General features: G+C 41.9%; 1 protein-coding gene across 1 annotated transcript in view; it reads right to left on the reverse strand.

Annotated features, from left to right (window-relative positions):
- The window catches only part of ARHGAP18 (Rho GTPase activating protein 18), an 86,278-nt gene extending 64,961 nt beyond the window's left edge, over positions 1-21,317 (reverse strand). Inside the window, exon 1 of the mRNA XM_075268053.1 lies at positions 21,136-21,317. Coding sequence (XP_075124154.1) covers positions 21,136-21,254 — 119 coding nt within the window. The 5' untranslated portion in view covers positions 21,255-21,317. The remainder of the gene's footprint in view (positions 1-21,135) is intronic.
- Positions 21,318-21,567: the final 250 nt, after the last annotated feature.

Genomic DNA, 21,567 nt, shown 5'->3' on the forward strand with positions numbered 1-21,567 from the left:
GATTTAAAGTGCATGTCAGCCCCCTTGCAGACGACCAAATGCTATTTCAGTGTGCTCTCCGTGTTTTTCTCGAATAGCACACTGACCCATTCATCGCCTATGGACCCAAGTCCACTACCATGTATTTCACGAATCTGTGTGTGGGCCACGAGTCCATGCCGGAAAATTCAGAGAAGATCCTATTCTGCTCAGTGTTTGTGGCACGGACTAGCCCACAGAAACCTATGGGAGAGTAAAAACCACGGACGGCATACAGATGTATTCAGTGTGTCATCCATATTTGCAGAACAGATACGTAGTTACCCACAGGCAGTGGAGTAACTACCGGTGTAGCAGTGGTAGCGGCTGACACAGGGCCGGGGACATTAAGGGGCCTGGCGACAGCCACTACCACTGCAACTTTTTTTTTTTAATAATCTGTTAACAAGCCCCATTTACTTACCTGTCCCGGCAGGCTTCGGTCCTACTAGTGTGACGTCCCATGACCGGGGCCTGCTACCATATGCGTCGTTGTCCGGGTCGTGTGACATCCCGTACGTCATTGAAGATGATCGACTTCAACAGGGAGTGCAGCGGAGTCAGGGATAGGTAACAGTGTTTTTTATGTTTGTATCCCCCCCTTGGGTCTCCAATTATTATACTCTGGAGTCTGAAAAGACCCCAGAATATAATAATTGTTCATGTGTGTCCACAATGGGTTATAATACTGTGTGTGCAGGGGCCACTATGGGTCATAATACTGTGTGCAGGAGCTGCTATGGGGCGTAATCATGCGGGGGGTCGGGGTCTTTGGCATCGGTCAGAGGGGCCTCATGACAAAACTTCACCACAGGGCTCCACTATTTCTATCTATGCCACTACCCACAGGGTTTTGTTGGCTTCAGTGTGTCATCCGTAACTGCGGATGCGCAAAGAAGGATGACACACTGAAGCAAAACTGTCCATTTCTGCGGACATATGGCAAGGATGCTGAAGACATACTGATGAGACACAAATCGCAAAAACGAAACACTCAACAGTATTTTGTGGACCACAAAATACACACAATAGTCTGCAAGGGGCCTTAGGGCCACTCTGTATAGCAATGCCAGATGCCAGAAGCTGAATGCTTTAGTTATAGAGAAGAGACTATAGAGGGATAGGCCCACTGTCTCCTAGTTCATCTGATATATGTAGGTGAATTTTTTTTATGTTTTATGGACACTCTCGCTTATCCATAATTGTCATAAGGTCATGTTCACATATATGTTACCAGAGAGGTGGCTCCTCACATTCATCTTGCACTCAAAACAATGAGGCAAGGTGCTGGACTTGCTAAGGTAACATTTCTTGCTGACGCTGGGTTCACACCTGCGTTCAGGGTCTCCTTACTATGGTTTCCGTCTTCTGCATGGCAGAAGACGGAAACAATAGACCGGGTCCGGCCGTGCGCGGCGGTGAGCGTTTTAGGCTCTCCGCCGCGAAACCGGATTTTTTTATCCGGACACAGAGTAGTGCATGTCCGACTCTGTGTCCGGATTATAAAACCCGGTTTCGCGGCGGAGAGCGCAAAACGCTCACTGCCGGACAGCTTTCTCACCCATTCAAATGAATGGGTGAGAAAGTCTCCTGCAGGCTTCCGTCTCCTGCATCTGTTTTATGCAGGAAACGGAAACCTGCAATAAGGACCCTACAACGCAGATGTGAACGAGCCCTTAGGCTATGGGCTACATTCTGGCATCATTTGCAAATTCTTTGATCTGAAAAAAAGCATGTCTTGGGCTGAGGAAGAATCCTTCCTTGATGTATCATATTCTTGCAGAAATGCATCACTGTTTTAACTCTGTGTAGCTGATACTTAACAGGTGCACAGCACAAACTACCGAATAAAAGGACATGCAAAGTGATATCTAATCTATTCTCTACGTCTGAACAGTTGTAGGAGACCAATATATTGTACTCTACAACTGAACTCAGTGCCAAAGGTGGAAACAGCAGTCATTGAGGAGCACCTATATAGTGTAGGAGCACCTATACACGTGAGGAGCACCTATATAGTAGTATAACAATAGGTAAGGTATATTCAAATGCAGGAGGTAAACACTAAAGTTCTCTTTTTGGTGTGAACTCCACATCAGTTTACCCTATTAGCCTAGATTCACACAACAGAGCGGGGATTTCTTAAAACTGACAACTCTCTTCAGGAGGGGCAGATCTAAGTCAGGCAGGGACTAGCATAGATTTGTGCAATAACACATGGTGGTATAACTTAGATTCCTGGCCTGCTCCGCTCACTGTCAAAAGAAGTGGTGAGCGGGTTGCAGAAACTGAGATGCACCAGAATAAAACAAGTTGAAACACATCCACCTTACTAAATGTGGGCCAGAGTTTTACCCATAAAGCCTGGTCCAGTTGTGTGCCAGGTTTTCCAGCCTGATTATTATGCCATGACAACTTCTAGCATTTTAGTTATCTATGATACTAGAGGTCCCTGCATCCCAGTGACATACTGCCCCATAGTGATTACAGTATGCAAAAGTATGTCACTAGTAGGCAGAGACTTTCCTTGTAAAATTTTAGTTAGCGGGATAGCTTAGCTAGGGAGACAGGGGGAGGTGGACGATAGTAATGGGAGGGATAGCTTAGCCAGGAAGACAGGGAGAGGTGGACGCTAGTAGTGGGTGGGATAGCTTAGCTAGGGAGACAGGGGGAGGTGGATGCTAGTAATGGGAGGGATAGCTTAGCCAGGAAGACAGGGAGAGGTGGACGCTAGTAGTGGGTGGGATAGCTTAGCTAGTGAGACAGGTGTAACAGAGGCTGAGTGAGAGGGAGGTAGTGTGGAAGGTACACTGGAAACAGCATAGCAGGAAGTTAACACATGCAGAGAGTACCAAGAGCTCCCACAGACACCCAGAAATCACTCAATTCACTTTTAAAGGTATATAGGTGTACTTGTTAACCCATTACTTGCACTAGCAGACAGGTCTTCCAGAACCATAGTCATCTATAATGCTAGGAGTCTGCCTCCTCTCGGATCTATTGTCTCACAATGCAAACATAATAACAGTACAGAAAAGTGGAGCCATGAGGCCCATGGAGTCCCAGCATTATAGGTGCTGGGACTCCAGCACCTATAATGCTGTATTTCTTCCACATAGGTGCCAATACACCTGGGAAATGGGAAGGCCATGGCCAACTACAAAATGAGTGGTACTTGGGTAAAATTACTCCCACCCCCTAAAGTGGGAAGTTTTGGGGCATCTCTGGGTGGGCTAAGATCCTCAGGAATTTGTTACCAACTATGCTTTATTACTATTGTGCTCTAATCTGATTAACATCAACATGATTAATGAACTATGCCTGAAATTAGTAAAAGGGACTGGATTTTGACTTGGACTTTCATTTGCGCTGCCTGAAAAGCTCCTGTTGTCTTTCTGCTGAAGGAAAGCTACTGTATACTCTGTGTCTGAAGTCTCTCTGCTTGAGGAAAATAAATCTGCTCAGAACTGCTTTGAAGAAAAACCTGCACCGTCTCTTTACCTACAAATCCAAAATGTTACAACATATAGACCATGACAGATCCAGAGCACAGCAAAAAACAAATTGTTGTGAAAGTTAAGGCCTCAGATTTCCATAAAGTGGAAGAAATTCCTTCCCGACCTCTGCAGGCAGATCGGACTGATCCCGAGATCAACATTCTCCATTAATGAAAAAATGTGGTGGCCGTCCAGCGTCAACGGAAATATTAAAAATCTATTTATTTAATCCAAAAATTAAAAGACATTGCACACAGCATGGCTTTTCTCTTTAGGTAAAAAAAAATATGGCTTTTTTATTATCACCGTTGTTCCAGACTACCACCACATTCTCTGATCAGCTCCTGGTACTGGCCCAGAGTATTGTTTCCGCTTGCTGACTTCTGTATGAACATATCTGCCTTTTGCTTCTGATTTGAGGTTAGCGGACATATTGGTTTTGTTTTTTATATGATATTCTCCATTAATACCAGTGTCCCTGTATATTATGGTTTACAAAGAAGGTATTTAACCCTTTCTAAAGCTTGCCTCACTTTTCACAATAGTCATATCCTGCGGGTGCATGTTTCAGAATTTTAAAGTTTGCTGAGTAAAGGAAGGCTTCTGACGAAACTGTACTTCCTTTAACCATAAACAGTATTGCATTCATCTAAATAGATCATAATTTCCCCTCAGTCTTCCCTCTATAGCCTGCCTTCATACCCCAGATCTCCTGCATATCAATTCGGTTATCCTTCTCTAAACCGTTTCCAGCTCTCGGATAGAAAATTCGATTGCATGTTCAAGATGTGATCAAACTAGTGCTTTATAGAGGGGTAAAAATAAAGCTTTCTTGTCTAAAACCTATGCCTTTACTAATTCATGACAATATCTGCTTGGTTTTAGCTGCAGCAGACTGGCATTGGTTCTGCTGTAATTCAGTTTATTACTCACAAATCGTACTCTATTACAAATGTTACTCCATTATACCCAAATCTTTCTCCATTCACCCAATTCATTGCCAAATTCATTTAGTGTCCAACTAGAGTTTTTTTTTTTTTTTTACCCCAATTTGACATCCTTATACTTATCAACATTAACCTAATCTGCCATTTTGCTAACATGTGAAGGAGGCAGTTGTGGCACTGGGGACAGGCATTCAGCTCCCAAGCACTGCTCTTACTGCTCAAGCAGTGGTGGGGTGGGGGGTCAACACTTACTGCATGTAGTGATACAGCAGGAGATGCTAGGGGTCCGAGTGCCAAGAGAAGGCCCACCTCCAGTGCACCAACTGCTTTATTTTGATTTTGACCAATAATAAATTGGTGTCTTTGGGTCCAGAAATCACCATGTTCTGGTTGATGAGGCCCCAATAGAAAAAAAAAAAGTTTGAGATGCCCTGGTTTAGAAGAACTATAATCTATGTTCTTATGAAATCCTATTTGATTCAGTACATGGACAGTTACAATGTATAGTCAGCGCCGCACCTCTAATGAGGCGAGGCGCGGCGCTCGCCTCAGGCTGCGCACAGGAGTATCTCCAGCAGGTAGCGGCCTATTTACCAACCTCCCCAGACCTGATCACTGCCACCCCCACTTCCCTTTGTACTATAGGCCGCGCAGACCGGCAGTGAATAGGCCCGGGCCAGGCCGCGATCCCACTGCCGCTATTATTATACTCGGGGGGTATAATAATCGGAGCCCCGGGGGGGGGGGGGGGACATAATAAACAATGTTACTTACCTCTCCGGGATCCGATGTTAATCCTAGCTGGCTTCAGGCCTATATGGTAATGCCCAGACGTCACATGGTCTGGTATATTACCATATAGGCCCAAAGCCTGTGCTAGCAGTACCATATAGGCCTGAAGCCTGCTAGGATTAAAGAGGACCTTTCATGGGTTTGGGCAAAGGCAGTTCTATATACCGCTGGAAAGCCGACAGTGCGCTGAATTCAGAAGTGAGGAGTCAAAGATGTCTGTGTTTCAAACTTTACAGAGTCAAGTCACAGCTGAAAGGAGTGGTCATGGCGGTCCAAAGAGAAGAGACGTGAAATGTGGGGAGACGTCTCCTGAGAGTATTATTGTATTTATTGTAATGTTCCTCTCCAGCGCCCCCCACCCCACCCCACATCTGCCTCAGGCAGCAGAGAGGCTAGGTTCACCACTGTGTATAGTATTACATATAATGAGATATAAGAAAATATAATCTTTTCCAAAAGATAGCTATAGAGAACCATTCTGTCCTCATCAATGTTCGGTATTATATACCACTAGAAAGTCAACAGGGGGCGTTCCTTATAGCACACCGTCATCACTGGGCGGTAAGGAACACCCCCTCTGACAGTACAAGGCTATGTTAGAGTACAGTCTGGAGGACGTTCCTCACATACCAGTGATGACGCTAGCTTATAAGGCCCACCCTTTTGACAGAGCAGAGATATTGGTGCTGATGACTCCAGCACCATGGCACGTACCAAGAGAGCCGACAGTGCGCTGATTCAGTCACATGGAGTTTAGGCCCGGTTCACATCAGCGTTTGAGGAGTCAGCTTGGGGACCCCCCAAACGAAAACCTATACATATTGAAAAGCAGTTGTCCTTTTTTTTTTAATTTTATTTAAAAAAGCTGTAATCTCTAAAATAGAATCTGTCCAAGATGAAAGCATGAAAGAACAAACAAAAGTCCATATGAATCAGACTACAGATCTTTCTATCACATGAAAAATACACAATATCCAGTGTAGGCACACATAGTGGTTAATCGTAAGCTATAGTGACTGATAGACACTCACTGAAAAATGTAAACCTGTTTAACCTCTACCTTAATCCTTAACATTCTATAATTAGCTATATTCTTTGTAAGGCAGAGCCAGATGCACTTTGCCCTCTGTCACGCTTAGCGCAATTGTAAATACATTTCGTAATATATCCACAAGTGCTTTTCAGCCGCATGCAGTGTGTACTCAGAACAAAGATCAAACAACTTATCTGTAAAACATTCCACTTCAAGAACACTAGAGGAATATGTATAATACTTTGCATGGAAAAGAGATAGGCTTTCAGTCATTTTCAATATGCATTATCCTTTTTTAAAAAAAAAAAAAAAATTATTTAAAGTTAAGTTCAGGTAGATTGTGCGCTCATTTTTATTACTGCTAATTATCCTGAATGCCAAGTCCTAAACTAGAAAAAAAAAACTCCAGTATTTGTGTCATAAATAAATTATATACTTTATTAACAACTTGGTCTCCTTTCTGTGAAATCCTGCATTTTTTTTTTTCACGTTTCCCCTTGCTTCTGTACTGAGAGCTGCTTCTGCCTCTCACAGAACTGTTACTATGTAAAATGTATAGAAAATGAGGGTGGGGAAGGTTAGTTCAAACAGTTATATCTCACACATTCACAAAAAGGAGCCAAAATTTGTCAATAAAGAATATAACAAAATGTAATTTCTGAAACAAATACTGCCAGAAAATCCAAAGTTGTGGGGACCACACGGTGGCTCAGTGGTTAGCACTGCTGCCTTGCAGCGCTGGAGTCCTCGTGTTCAAATCCTGCCAAGGGCAAAAAAACATCTGTAAGGAGTTTGCATGGATTCCCATCCCATATTCCAAAAAAGACATACTGATAGGGAAAAATGTACATTGTGAGCTGTATGTGGGGCTCACAATCTACATAAAAAATAAATAACTAAATAAAAAAAGAAAATCCAAAGTTGTCCTAAACTTTAGTTACACTTTAATGCAATTCTTACCCAAATGCTATGTTCACACTTGCTGCAGACTTAGTGCTACTGTATACACACCTTTTATAACCATGCTATATTATGCAAACTGCAAGGTCTAATGAGGTCTCATCTGAATACAGTAAAGTACTGTATATACTAGGAGCGTCTTCTTAATGATTGCCATATTTGTACTTTATTTTATGTAATAAGACTCCAGGAATATGAAGCTGTGGGAAAATTAATGACGTGTACAACTGCTATTTTCCCTTTGGGGACAACTGTGATAATGGTAGAGGGAAATAATGTCTTCTCTGCAGACTTTCATCTCTTTAAATGCTCTAACGTTATGGTGATTCATTTATCACCACCTCTCACCGATTTCACACTGGGCATAGTACAGTAAACTGTGTAATAAGAAATCTACTTATACATAGGAGATTAAATGTCATGTATTTAGAGTAAGCGTGACGTCACCAGTTCTAGCTTCTGGTCACCTTTGCATTACATGAAAGTACATGAATTACAAAGGTAACCAGAAATAAGTTGGTAACATAAGGCTTCCGTTTGCACTGCGAACACTTCACAAAGTGGGCAAAAAATGATCAGAGCTCTCCTATATGACATTACAACAGGTACCTGGATACCAAGATTCACCTTATAATCTACAGCGGCATGAGGCATAAATACAAGGAGACGTCCTCTATTAGCAATTAGAGTACTACCTAAATTATGCAGAAACTCATTCAATGACAGCAATTTATCATTTGAGGAAAAAATAAATAAATTAAAACAACATTTTTTATGCAAGCACCTTGATACTGTGTCCTAAGCTATGCAGAAATTTATCAAAAAGGCGATCGTTTGGAACATTTTATGCAATCTATTCCCCACAACTATTTCGCCATATAGATATCCATTTTATATTCTACTTGCAGAGTATAAGAAGTCAATACAACAATTTTGCACAATTTTAAAAATGCGTCAAACTACACTTCCCAAAGATACTCCATCTATACCACACCTCTATTCACCGTCAGAAAAGCAACCAAGTGAATACCGTGAAATAGTCAGAATTGTAGGTACAAACACTACACAGTAATGGAGTAAACGCTACATGACCTCAAAAAGGCACAAGAAAATGGTTTTTCTAAAATATTTTTATGCAAACACATTGATAAATTCCCCTTATGGTGTACAATTCTGTATCAATAACTACTACTTAGCAACAACAAACATTTGTAATGTGCTTTGCTCACAGTAGACTCAAAGCACATCACTAGCATCAAAACATGTCATAGTAGTGTGAAAGGCAAAGAACTGAACATTTATACCAAAATACCAGTTTTCATTTGTAATCAGTCAGTAGGGATTCTAAAGATTACCGAATGAGTAATTCTTTAGCAACAAACCAACTAGGTATTGGCTGATGCGCAGCAGAATGCAAATATTAATCTTTAGTTATATGGCACGACTATTCGATCGATCGATTCAGTTTGAAAGCTGTCCAGCCGTGAGCGGCGGTGAGCATTTTATGCTCTCCGCCGCAAAACCAGGTTTTTTAATCCGGACACAGAGTCGGACTAGTATCTGGCACAGGTATAGGTATAACAAGTTGTGACTCAATGGGTGGTACTCCTTGCCATTAATATGATACTTTGACTTAGATTATATAAATGTAATCCAATATGGTTCTTAATTATTCAATCTCACTGTCTTCACTATTTATTTAGCTTAGATTGGTTTTGTTAAACTCTGTTTCCACCAATATCGATTACTCTTATTGTGCTCTGCATTCCTTCTTCTCCATGCATGTACGATAACATTAAATACAAGTCAATACAAATTATTCATGAGTTTGTCTCTGTCATGATATAACAGTAGGAGTCTACAGCGAACTGCCTTTTGGGAGCTACATTAATGACTAACTGTTGGTTAAAAGCATTATGTACAATAAGCATGGAAAATATAACTTGTTACTAAAAATAAAGCAATCATATATGCTACATGACAACAAGAGATCTGACAACATAAGCACTCTTGTTATACAAGAACAATGGTCAGGTATTATATATCAGAGGAACCATTAGTCTGCTCAAAAAACCTATAAAGAAGCTACGGTAGGCAATCACTTTGAACAAAATGTAATATTGAACTAGGCGAACCAACCTCACTAAGTGTTAATGCATTTATAATAACACACAAAAAAATATTTTATATAATAAAATGACTGATTTATTTAGGAAAAAAAAAAAAAAGAAAAGAAATAAACCTTGACTTCAGGCATAAAATGAGCAAAACTAAATACAGCCTTAACTGCAGGCAAAAACAAAATGAAAAAAAACCTGCTCGTCTGAGCAACTAACTAAACAAAATGAGTGCAATATTGTCTCACTGGACTCAGGGTTACAGGACAGAACCATACACCTCATGGAACTGCACTGGAATGCAGGCTCTGCAGCCTTTTTCTGGCCCAGTAATGAGCCAAGAATCTACACCAGGGCTGAGGCCTACTCAAGACCCGCATCGGACCACACATATGTCAGAAACCTAGGGCTGATATATCTGGACTCCAGCACTCTGCCTGTCACCTTCTCACAATATATATACCCCATATCACAATCGGTGGGTGATCTAACAATGTAAATATTCCTATGTCTAAATAAGCACTGGCATGACTTATAATGGGAATTCTAAGAGTGACAGCTTTATTACAGTTTCTACTTTTTGTTTGTGTGAAAACAATGGATCATGACAGAACAGTCAAAGGACGCTATTCACTTTGATGTCAAAGTCACTTACAGTACATCTGAACATATAAAACAATAAGAGAAGAGCAGATGTTCATCAGGCAGTATGCAGTACACCCATAGTAATTTATGCTCCCATTCTGCTGAATATTATGACATGTTCCTTCATATGCCATACTACTAAGGTATTCAATTAATACAACATATTGTCATACTACGATGTTACCATGTGTCATTTTACATCTACAGTCACACAGTGTGTTTAACCCTACTGTAATACACTAAAACATGTCAAAAGATACAGATACTATGCAGATTCAACATGCCTTTTTCACCCAAATTCTTACAATAAAAATGTATAGGATATTTTGGAGAGCTCATGTACTGTCATTGTTTCTGTGGGTAGCTATAGGATGCGTGAGACTTGAACACTTTCTAAGCAGACAACAAAAGTTCAAAAATCCAAGCTTATTCTAAAGTAATAGAAAAATTGGAAGGGCACTCACCCACATCGAGGCTCGTCTTTGTAAAAAACTTCTTTATTTGAGGCAATACATCTCTAAAAACAATAAGTGCAGGGAGGGAAGAACAGCATGCAAAGGCAAAAGGCAACAGCCGTTTCGCGCAGCTATGTGCGCTTTCTCAAGCCATAGAATGCAATCACAAGTGGACAAGAAAGCAGGTTTAAGTACTGTGGGAACAATCAAGCATAAAGGAGAAACTCCTGAAATGGCTTCAAATTCTAACCAATAGGAATGCCAGTGTTCTCATTGAGAGAGAGGACCAGAATGAAAACTGTCAGAAGCCCATATAAACCAATTGGTAAAGGGCCGACGCTCATGCGTCAATGCAACTTTGCACTATAAGGAAGTGCTTCTATGTTTCTACGCTGCTCTTCGCTCATAGGAGCAAATCTGGGCAGCTGACCAATGAGGGAGAGGCCTACGCGCAAGCGTACCGCTGCCTCTACTATCTATCCCTCTCAATAATAGCCAGAGGGCCGTGGCCAATAGGCGAAGCGCCGATGCGCATGCGCATTTGAGCGCAGTCACGCCGGCAAAATGTACAGACACTTCATTGGCAGCCACGGAGAGGCATTAGCCAATGTAAAGGGTGCCGACGCGCATGCGCACAAAAGCGCATCGGCATCCACATACCGCTGGTCATAAGAGGACACTGGCCAATCCAAAAAATGCCGATGCGCATGCGCACTGAAGCGCATCGGCATCCACACATTACTGAACTTACGAGAGTGCGGCATATAGCGGCATATATGTTATACAAAAAACCCAAACTGGATGATAAATAATATCAAATTAATTAAGCGGGATTACTCAATGTTGTTAATCCTTTATGCTTAGATGTTATTAAGAGGAGCAGTTTTCACATGAGAGTATGGCAGATTGATAAAAGAACAATATTATAATGACACTGAACAGGGAATTTATAGAAGAATTATATATATATGAGATAGAAGAAATTTACCCCCTCAAGGAGGAGATCATAATAAATTATTGCTTCAATGCGAAGCGAAATGGATCTTATGGACCGATGCAACAGGTCCTCTAGGGTTAAACGATAGATTGGACATGGGAATTTTTTTATGAGTATTTTTGTAGTTATAAGATATCGCTATAACATTTGGTTGTCGTTCTTCTATCTCATATATATATAATTCTTCTATAAATTCCCTGTTCAGTGTCATTATAATATTGTTCTTTTATCAATCTGCCGTACTCTCATGTGAAAACTGCTCCTCTTAATAACATCTAAGCATAAAGGATTAACAACATTGAGTAATCCCGCTTAATTAATTTGATATTATTTATCATCCAGTTTGGGTTTTTTGTATAACATATATGCCGCACTCTCGTAAGTTCAGTAATGTGTGGATGCCGATGCGCTTCAGTGCGCATGCGCATCGGCATTTTTTGGATTGGCCAGTGTCCTCTTATGACCAGCGGTATGTGGATGCCGATGCGCTTTTGTGCGCATGCGCGTCGGCACCCTTTACATTGGCTAATGCCTCTCCGTGGCTGCCAATGAAGTGTCTGTACATTTTGCCGGCGTGACTGCGCTCAAATGCGCATGCACATCGGCGCTTCGCCTATTGGCCACGGCCCTCTGGCTATTATTGAGAGGGATAGATAGTAGAGGCAGCGGTACGCTTGCGCGTAGGCCTCTCCCTCATTGGTCAGCTGCCCAGATTTGCTCCTATGAGCGAAGAGCAGCGTAGAAACATAGAAGCACTTCCTTATAGTGCAAAGTTGCATTGACGCATGAGCATCGGCCCTTTACCAATTGGTTTATATGGGCTTCTGACAGTTTTCATTCTGGTCCTCTCTCTCAATGAGAACACCGGCATTCCTATTGGTTAGAATTTGAAGCCATTTCAGGAGTTTCTCCTTTATGCTTGATTGTTCCCACAGTACTTAAACCTGCTTTCTTGTCCACTTGTGATTGCATTCTATGGCTTGAGAAAGCGCACATAGCTGCGCGAAACGGCTGTTGCCTTTTGCCTTTGCATGCTGTTCTTCCCTCCCTGCACTTATTGTTTTTAGAGATGTATTGCCTCAAATAAAGAAGTTTTTTACAAAGACGAGCCTCGATGTGGGTGAGTGCCCTTCCAATTTTTCTACTATTTTGTTATTGCCACAGTGCTCTATTTCTGGTTGTTGAGCACCCCCACGGCTCTCAATATAAAAGGTTTTATTCCTCATATATACATCCAGCCTACTAGGACTCACATCCGTATATTTAGCAGTGCCATCCTGTTCACTCTCCTTTTCCAGTTTATTCTAAAGTGAGATAACACCTTCATACATGGTGTGAGAAAGTGAAGAGTGTGGTCTGGGAAGACAGGCATGTTCCAGCCAGGCAGCTAAAGGGTGTTTGGTAAAAACCCACACCAGCGAGGTCAGCTGTGTAATCAAGGCATGATATTAGTCTGTGTGTGAGAACTAGGAGTGTGGCACCACACTGACAGAGCTGACCTGTCCAAACAGATCCTACAAAGCAGGTACTGTGCTCCTGTATAGTCAGGGGAAAAGTTTCTTATGTTTAGTTAGTTCTCAGCCGAGAAGGTTTTTTGTTTTGTTTGTGTCTCTGCAAAGGCAGTTTATGCACAAGAAGTGAATACATACTGAACTTAAGTGCAGCCCAGTGTCTGTGCCGTTTCCTGCACTGCTACCGAGCATCTACCTGAGCGATTCCTCACAATGGGTTCTTGTGTATTGCCACTTATGTAGTAGTGCGACCACCCCGGGAGAACCGTGCAGGAGGCTGGACTGTCACGGTGACCTTATAGGCACCAGAACTCCCAGGAGAGGTGTACAGGGTAATAGGCAGAGTCAGTTAGTTGTGACGCCAGTTGGAGTAATGAGACACCCGCTGGTCCCTGGGCTGAGATGGTGATGTGGGTGCCAGTGCTCTACTCCAACAAAGAGCTTTAGCCCAGGGCTTAGCTGCAAGGAAGGCAATGTCCAGGCCAGGATCAGTAGAAGTGCTCACTGCTTTATTGTAACAGGCATCTGCTGGTCACTTGTCCTGTAGCAGTGAGCTGTGGCACAGTGGCTTGTAGCTGGCTGACTCCTTCCCATGTATTAGCAGAGAGTCTAAGATGGCTGCAGGTCCAGTTGCTGGTCTACTGCAGGGGCTCAGTTACCTTGTAGAGGTCGGTGCAGGCTGCCAGGGTTATAGCTCTGCTTAGCCTGATGTAATCCTCTCCTCTTACTGATAGTGATGCAGGGCGCTGTCACAGCTTCTCTGTCCTACTGCTGCTATGGGAATCCTCACAGCACAGTGTCTGAAACACAAGATGGCCGCTGCCACACTTCTCCTTCCCTGGCTCTTACAGAATACTACTTCCTCTCTCTGCTATGACTATTTCCTGTTCCAGCTACAGATCCTCCCACTATAGTGTGTGTTGCTATGGAGACCACAGCTCACTAGGACAAGTGAAAGCAGAGAACAATAGCTTAACAACATTACACAAATGAATACAGAATAAACATGACAACACATACAATCTATCATAACATATAAGGCACTTCTATGGCCAAATAACCATTAGTAACTCCTGTGAGGGGGTTACAGTAGTATGCTGGGAAAAAACACCCAACTAATATTTAAGGATTCAGTAGTGACTGAGTCTGTTCCACAGGATTGGCGCATAGCTAATGTGGTGCCAATTTTGAAAAAGGGGTGTAAAAGTGAACCTGGAAACTATAGGCCAGCAAGTTTGACTTCTGTGGTGGGAAAGATATTTGAGGGCTTTCTAAGAGATGCTATCCTGGAGTATCTCAATGTAAATAATCCTATAACACCCAATCAGCATGGGTTTATGAGGAATCGGTCCTGTTAGACTAATCTGTTCAGCTTCTATGAGGAGGTCAGTTCAAGACTGGACATGGGTAATGCAGTAGACGTGGTGTATCTGGACATGGGTATTGCAGTGGACGTGGTGTACCTGGACTTTTCAAAGGCTTTTGATACTGTACTACATAAAATGTTGGTATGCAAAATGAGAATGTTGGGACTGGGGGAAAACATATGCATTTGGGTTAGCAACGGGCTCACTGATAGGAAACAGAGGGTATGCCAAGAGTGTGCAAAGCAGTAATCAAAGCAAAAGGTGGCTACTTTGAAGAACCTAGAATATAAGACATATTTTCAGTTGTTTCACACTTTTCTGTTAAGTATATAATTCCACATGTGTTAATTCACAGTTTTGATGCCTTCAGTGTGAATCCAAAATTTTCATAGTCATGAAAATGCAGAAAAATTTTGGTCTGTACTGTATATCTCTGTATACAGAAAATTCTATTATCAGCTCAGCTTTGTTTTCTGCTCCTAAACAGATATAAACAGGATGGTAAAACTGCAAATAAATATACACCATTAATTATTGTTATACTAGCGATCAGGCGTGTTTGGGAAGACAACATACGCTACATGATAGCACAGGTTGTACAGATTGTGTGGGTGCACATCATAGTATGGCATAACCCAAAATAGACATTAGATTGACTAGCAATCACCATTATAGTCACAAATTGTCGTCCAAGATTTAGAATGGATCCTTCTAGCAGAAAGATGTAATGTGGCTCCATACGAGAACCATATAAGTCTCCGTTCCCATAGAGTAAAGCGCTGCTCATTTAGACACGTAAACATGTGTCAGAGTGAGGTGCTTCAAAACAGATCCCATTGACTTCAATGGGTTCCAACTTACGCGCGCTACCCATTGAAATCAATGGGAGGCTTTATAACCCATTGATTTCAAAGTGTAGCGCGTAAGCCGACACCCATTGAAATCAATGTGATCTGTTTTGAAGCGCCTCGCTCTGACACGTGTTTAGGTGTCTAATTGAGCGGTGCGTTACTCCGTGGGAACGGAGCCTAATATATAATAAGCTCTAAAACTGGATCTCAACATGTCAAAACAAAGTAAAAAAAAAAAAAAAAAAAAGCTTTATTTTTTTTTTCTGTTTTTACATTTAGGACTGAAATAAGCACACATTAAAGACCCTTCCAAGCTCTGTGGCAAGAAGTCTCAACACAGCAATTATTTATACAATCTTGTCATATCATTACTTGGCACTGCATCAAACATGTTTACACATGATATGTTTACATCTTATACCATATGCGCCCAAGTGATGTAACCAAGAAGTGTCAAAACAATTAATGAAGATCACTGTGCATGGAACTCAGAGCAGCAAAGTACAAATATCTTACAATGGAGTATTTAACCATACCATACAGCAATGCAAGCTCTAAAAAGTTCCATAAGGTGATATAGACGAACTACAAGTCAAAGGGATAGAAATTTTAACCAGATCAAAATCTCACAATAGTTCAGAAGGTCTACATCAGCAACAAGCCTAAATAGACTGTAGGGGAAGGGCTGGTATTCATCATACTTAGTGATCAAAGCAGATCTAAAATGACCAAACTAATGGGGGTTTAGAGGTGTACAAAATACCAGTAACTAGTTTGCAACTGTATAAAGAATACCAGTAACTAGTTTACCACAGCATTCCCTAATGTCACACTGCAAAAATTGCTTAGGAGTAAACTTATTGAGTATTTCTCAGATGTGCTGTAAAAACATTTTGATCAACCAAGGCTCCACCTGAAACTTAAAGAGGACCTTTCATGTCCTCGGGCACATGCGGTTATATATACCGCTAGAAAGCAGACAGTGGACTTTCTCATTATGTGTCCCGAGGCAAGAAATATTGGTGCAATTACTGATAGCTCTTCACTAACAGAAGGGTGTTCCTGACAGTCTAGCTGGAAAATCCCCTCCTGACAAATCTAGTTCTGTCTGTAGCGCTATACGGTCAGAGGGGGCGTTCCTGTGTCCAACGCTCCCCCACCCCACTCCTGACAGTATTCTTCCATAGTACTTTTCCTGGGGCAAATAACGGAAAGCCAAAAGCACACGGTTGGCTTTCTAGCAGTAAATAAAACCCCATGTGCCCGAGGATATGAAAGGTCCTATTTGTCCTATTTAAAATAATAGCTGCTAATGTCTGTGGGTGTCTGTAGTTTGTGGGTGGTGAACCCAAAAAATTTCAGGTTTGGAAAAATTTAGCAAAATTTGTAATGAGCACAATAGGGGCCATTATAGGACATCATTTCTGTGTGGAGGGGCCACTATGGGACATTATACTGTGTGTAAAGGGGGAGTTATTCCATGTGAGGTCCTGTAAAGAGAGTTTTATGGCATGGGAGCTAGAAAAGGGAGCTCTATGCTGAGGACGGGAGGGCCTCGCACATCAAAAGTTTGCTATGGAGCTCAGTCTTTGCTAGTTACTCCCCTAATTTCCACCAAAATGGCAACATTACTGTACTTTATCTGGCATAAGCAATTTTTTTTCATTAGTTTTAAAGAGGACCTTTCATGGTTTGGGGCACAGGCAGTTCTATACACTGCTGAAAAGCCGACTGTGCGCTAAATTCAGCACACTGTTGGCTTTCCCAATCTGTGCCCCGAGTAAAGCGCTATCGGTCCCGGTACCATAGCTCTTTACAGTCAGAAGGGCATTCCTGACAGTCAGTCAGGTACGTCCTTCTCCACAGCAGTGCCTATCGCACTGTACAGTGTGAGTGGGGAGGAACGCCCCCTCCCTCTGCTCACAGTGCTCGTCCATAGATGAGTATTATCAGGAGGGGAGGGGGCGTTCCTCCCCGCTCACACTGTACAGTATGATAGGCGCTGCTGTGGAGAAGGACGGTCCTGACAGACTGTCAGGAACGCCCTTCTGACTGTAAAGAGCTACGGTACCGGAACCACTGGCTCTTTACCCAGGGCACATATCGGGAAAGCCGACAGTTTGCTGAATTCAGCGCACTGTCGGTTTTCCAGCAGTATATAGAACTGCCTGTGCCCCAAACCATGAAAGGTCCTCTTTAAGATGGTTTTCCTGAGCTGAACCTGGATCTCCACCTTTGTGAAAGTTGCCTAAGTAATTAGAGAAATTTTAACTTTTTGGGTTGAGACCCTCGTAAAGTCATGTAATATTTTGATTTCTCAAAAAAAAAAAACAAAAAAAACCACGACTCAGTAAACAAATGCTATAATGAAGCAAAAGCGTGTTCTACACACTTTATGCCATGTACAGGAACAAAGACAGGAGAACTTTTGTTGCTCTATATTTATCACAGTCAGGAAAACTTAAAAGCAAATGGTTTATAAAGACAAATGTGTTGCTATACTGTAAAACAGGATATTTAGACATTTCCTCTTCCTATATGGACAGTCTAATTGTTTTATAAAGGGGTACACCTGGCTTAGGTGGAAGATATTAGGCAAAGGAAGTGTTATATCACAACATATTACGCTTTTTGTTATTACTGTACATAGACATGAATAATCAACTCAAAACAGGATGAATGGAATATTGTAGCTTGCAAACAATAGTTCGTGCAGCTGGTATCCTTAGACTGCTTAGTAGTATAAGGCGTTCTTATAAAGAATAGAAGTCCTTCTATTTAGCTACTGGAAACAAAAACATGTTTGTAGTCCACACAATTGTATTGTCTGGCTATATTATATCCGCCTTAAGGGGAATATGTGTAAAAATAGACAAGCTTACTGTTCCCCAAAGGTCTACTATAACCATTCTAAAGATACAGTATATAAAAGCATAGCAAAAAATATAAATATATATTGTCAAACATGCAACATGGCAGTTGTTAGAGGGAGTCTGTCAGCAAGAAAATTGGTATAAAGTTGATAACTTGTAGTGCTGCTTCTACACTTTCCAAAGATGTATTTCTTATTCTTCTTTGCAGCTCCATTTCCATGAAAGTCTTATGCAAATTAGCTGAAAAGGGCTTTAGGGATGTTTCTTCTAATGCAAGCGATTCACTCTCTGATCTAGATAACCACCCCTGCCCAGCTTCAGCCCTGTTGTTTGAGTGACAACTTATCACTATCTGCAGTAAGGGGTAGCTATCTGGAGCAGAGATTTAGTAGGAGAGAACACATCCCTAAATCCCTTTTTTGCTAATTTGCATAAGACTTTCATGGAAATGGAGCTGCAATGAAGAACAAGAAACACATTTCTGGAAAGTGTAGAATATGCTGTAAGAGGTAATGCATTAGTTTGATGTATTAGCTGACAACCTTCCTTTAAGAAGGTAACATTTTAGTCCTATATTATATTTTCCGTAGGCGTGCTCACAAGTGTGTAAAATGCAAAATCCAAACCATAGAAATAAGCTATTTAACTGCAAGCCACCTTCCATATGAAAGCTTTATCCATTAACTGAACGCAAGAGACAATAAGCAAACTGCTTAATGGAGGCTTCTCAACTGATGCACATGTCACTGCTGTTATGGTCTAGGAAGACATACTGGAAGCAGACACATCTAATTGCAATGCATTCGCTCACACACACCTAACAAATATCATTTACTTGACTCAGTCAGTTTTCACAAAGCAAAACTAAGACAATAAAAATAAAAATCACAAAATTAAACTGCTATACTACTTATTCAAAGAGAACCTACACATTATAGGTAGTCTATCACTTCCCCCTACAGAGCACTTTACTTGTCACTTTCTTATATTTGGAAAAAATAACTTTAAATTATTATGCAAATGTTGGTGAAGTGGGGGAGGGCAGTCAGCTCCCTGGAGTACTGCTATTGCCAGTCAGACCACTACCACCTCCTGCCTACACCACCCCTTGCAGTGGAAGTTGATCCTCCCACTTCTTTGACATCACCCATCGCCAGCTTCTTTATAAATTACTCCTTCCATGTGTCAGTCAAAATCCCTTAATAAGAATGGTGTACGATACACCAGTCTGAATTAATCTGCCCCATTAGCAGCACAGTGGCTCAGTGGTTAGCACTATAGCCTTGCAGTGCTGGAGTCCTGGGTTCAAATCCCACCAAAGACAACATCTGCAAGGAGTTTGTATGTTCTTCCTGTGTTTGTGTGGGTTTCCTCCCATATTCCAAAGACATACCGATAGGAAATAAATATATATGTCTCATTGATTTCAATGTGTCTATTCATATGTCTGACAGAACGTTCTATTTCTGACCTTTTTCACTGACCTCTGAAAGGTTCCAGTCCATAAGGGATCCATGAATGGATTATGTTTTAAGGGTGTATTCACATACATCAGTTATATCCAGCCTATTTTTTCCCCTTTCTTGAGCTGAACATAATTGATGGAAAAATACTTTATTTATATTCAAGACATCAAAGTACACCCATAAAAAAACCTACAGATTATAGATTGGACCGATCATCAACTGCATTTTAGTACTATGCCAATATATATATATATATATATACACAAAACAAAAAAAACATAGTATACATAGTAAAATATAGTATAATATATAGTATGTGAATGAGCCTTGAAGGGTCATTGTTAAGTCTTAGAGAGCGTTCACACCACCGTCGGTGTCCGACAGCTAGTGTCCGCTGCTAATGTCTGTGTAAAATCTTGCGCGGACATTAGCAGTGGACACTAGCTGTGTCCGTGACATTTTGCATTGATTTAAATGGACATCGGGTGCGTACTTTTACTGTCCGTTCCTAAAGATGTCCGATTTTTCAAGCGGACAGCAAAAACCTAAATGTCGGGTTTTGCTGTCCGCTTGAAAAGTCGGACATCTTTGGGAACGGACAGTTAAGGACAGACACGGACAGTAAAAGAACGCACCCGATGTCCATTTAAATCAATGCAAAATGTCACGGACACAGCTAGCATCCGATGCTAATGTCCGCACAAGATTTTGAACGGACATTAGCAGCGAACACTAGCTGTCGGACACCGACGGTAGTGTGAACGCTGCCTAAGGGCTAGTTCACACGTGAACTGCCCGCGCGGGTTTTGACACAGAGAGAGACGCGGCGAGCCGCGTCTCTCTCTTGTCAAAACCCGCCCGCCGCGACCATCGCTGTCGCGGCTTAACCCTCTGCTGTCGGCTCAAATGAATGAGCCGACATAGGAGGGAGCTGCGGGGGGCGGAAGCCGCGCTACTGAGACAGCGCGGCTTCCGCCTGAAGAAAGGACATGTCCTTTCTTTTCTCCGCTAGCAGCAGCTCGCCGCTAGCGGAGAACAGAAGCCCGGCGGTCTCCATAGACCACCATTATAAGGGGAGGTTTTGGACGCAAAATCCGCTGTCAAAAACCTCCCCTTATACTCACGTGTGAACTAGCCCTAATGGTGCACATACACCTCAGTGAAAAGTTTTACAAGGTGCCAGAACTAGTGGCTATCACCAGGGTTATCAGAAATCCACCCAAATTATTATAACATAACTAAATATTTTGTGATTATTAACTACTTCATTTGTTGTTTGCACGTGAGAAACTCATCTAACGTGACTTTAAGACTCAAACAATGTAAAATATGCAGCCACTTGACATATTTACAAACACTATACAAGCAAAGACAATATTGATACTAGTAACCGAGAACATTAGCTATATTTCAGACATGTGAAACCTTTCTTGCTCCTTGCAGTCTTCCCTTTGCAGACAGATACTAATAATACACAGTGTAAACCTGTCATTTGCTGTGCAGACACATTTGCTCTGTGCCCACAGCAGCTATTCCTGTCCTAACAGGTGCTCAGCAGTTATTGCAGCAGTCCTGTCTCAGCCAGCTCACTCCTCAGCAGTCTTACCTTCTAGGGGACACCTGGCCATTGTCTTTGGCACTGCTACCTGTTGTAGCAGCCTTGTTGTTACTAGCATGGTAAGCTGTCAGAACTACCCTCTGGGTGCTATTAGGCCTCCAGCTCATGGTGTGTCCAGCATAATTCCTCCAGCTTCTTGAATAGATAATGCTTGTTCCTGTCTTGCCTCCTGGCAACTCTACTCATACAACTCCTCCTCCCTCAACATCATAGTAGGTAATGAGACCAGGGAGGAGCCCTGCTCATTCTGCTTCCTCATGCACAACAATGACTCAGTCAAGACCAGGGTTACTATTCCTTCTGCCAGGCTTTGTCTTACCATCTTCCATCAGCAGAAAAGCAGCTCTAGACACAATGCAGAATCTATGTTACTCTGGTGCTGTAAGAATAGAAGGTTATTTTATGTGTTTCTTTAATGTG

The sequence above is a fragment of the Leptodactylus fuscus genome, chromosome 3 (genome assembly GCF_031893055.1).
Source record: "Leptodactylus fuscus isolate aLepFus1 chromosome 3, aLepFus1.hap2, whole genome shotgun sequence".
Classification (NCBI taxonomy): Eukaryota; Metazoa; Chordata; class Amphibia; order Anura; family Leptodactylidae; genus Leptodactylus; species Leptodactylus fuscus.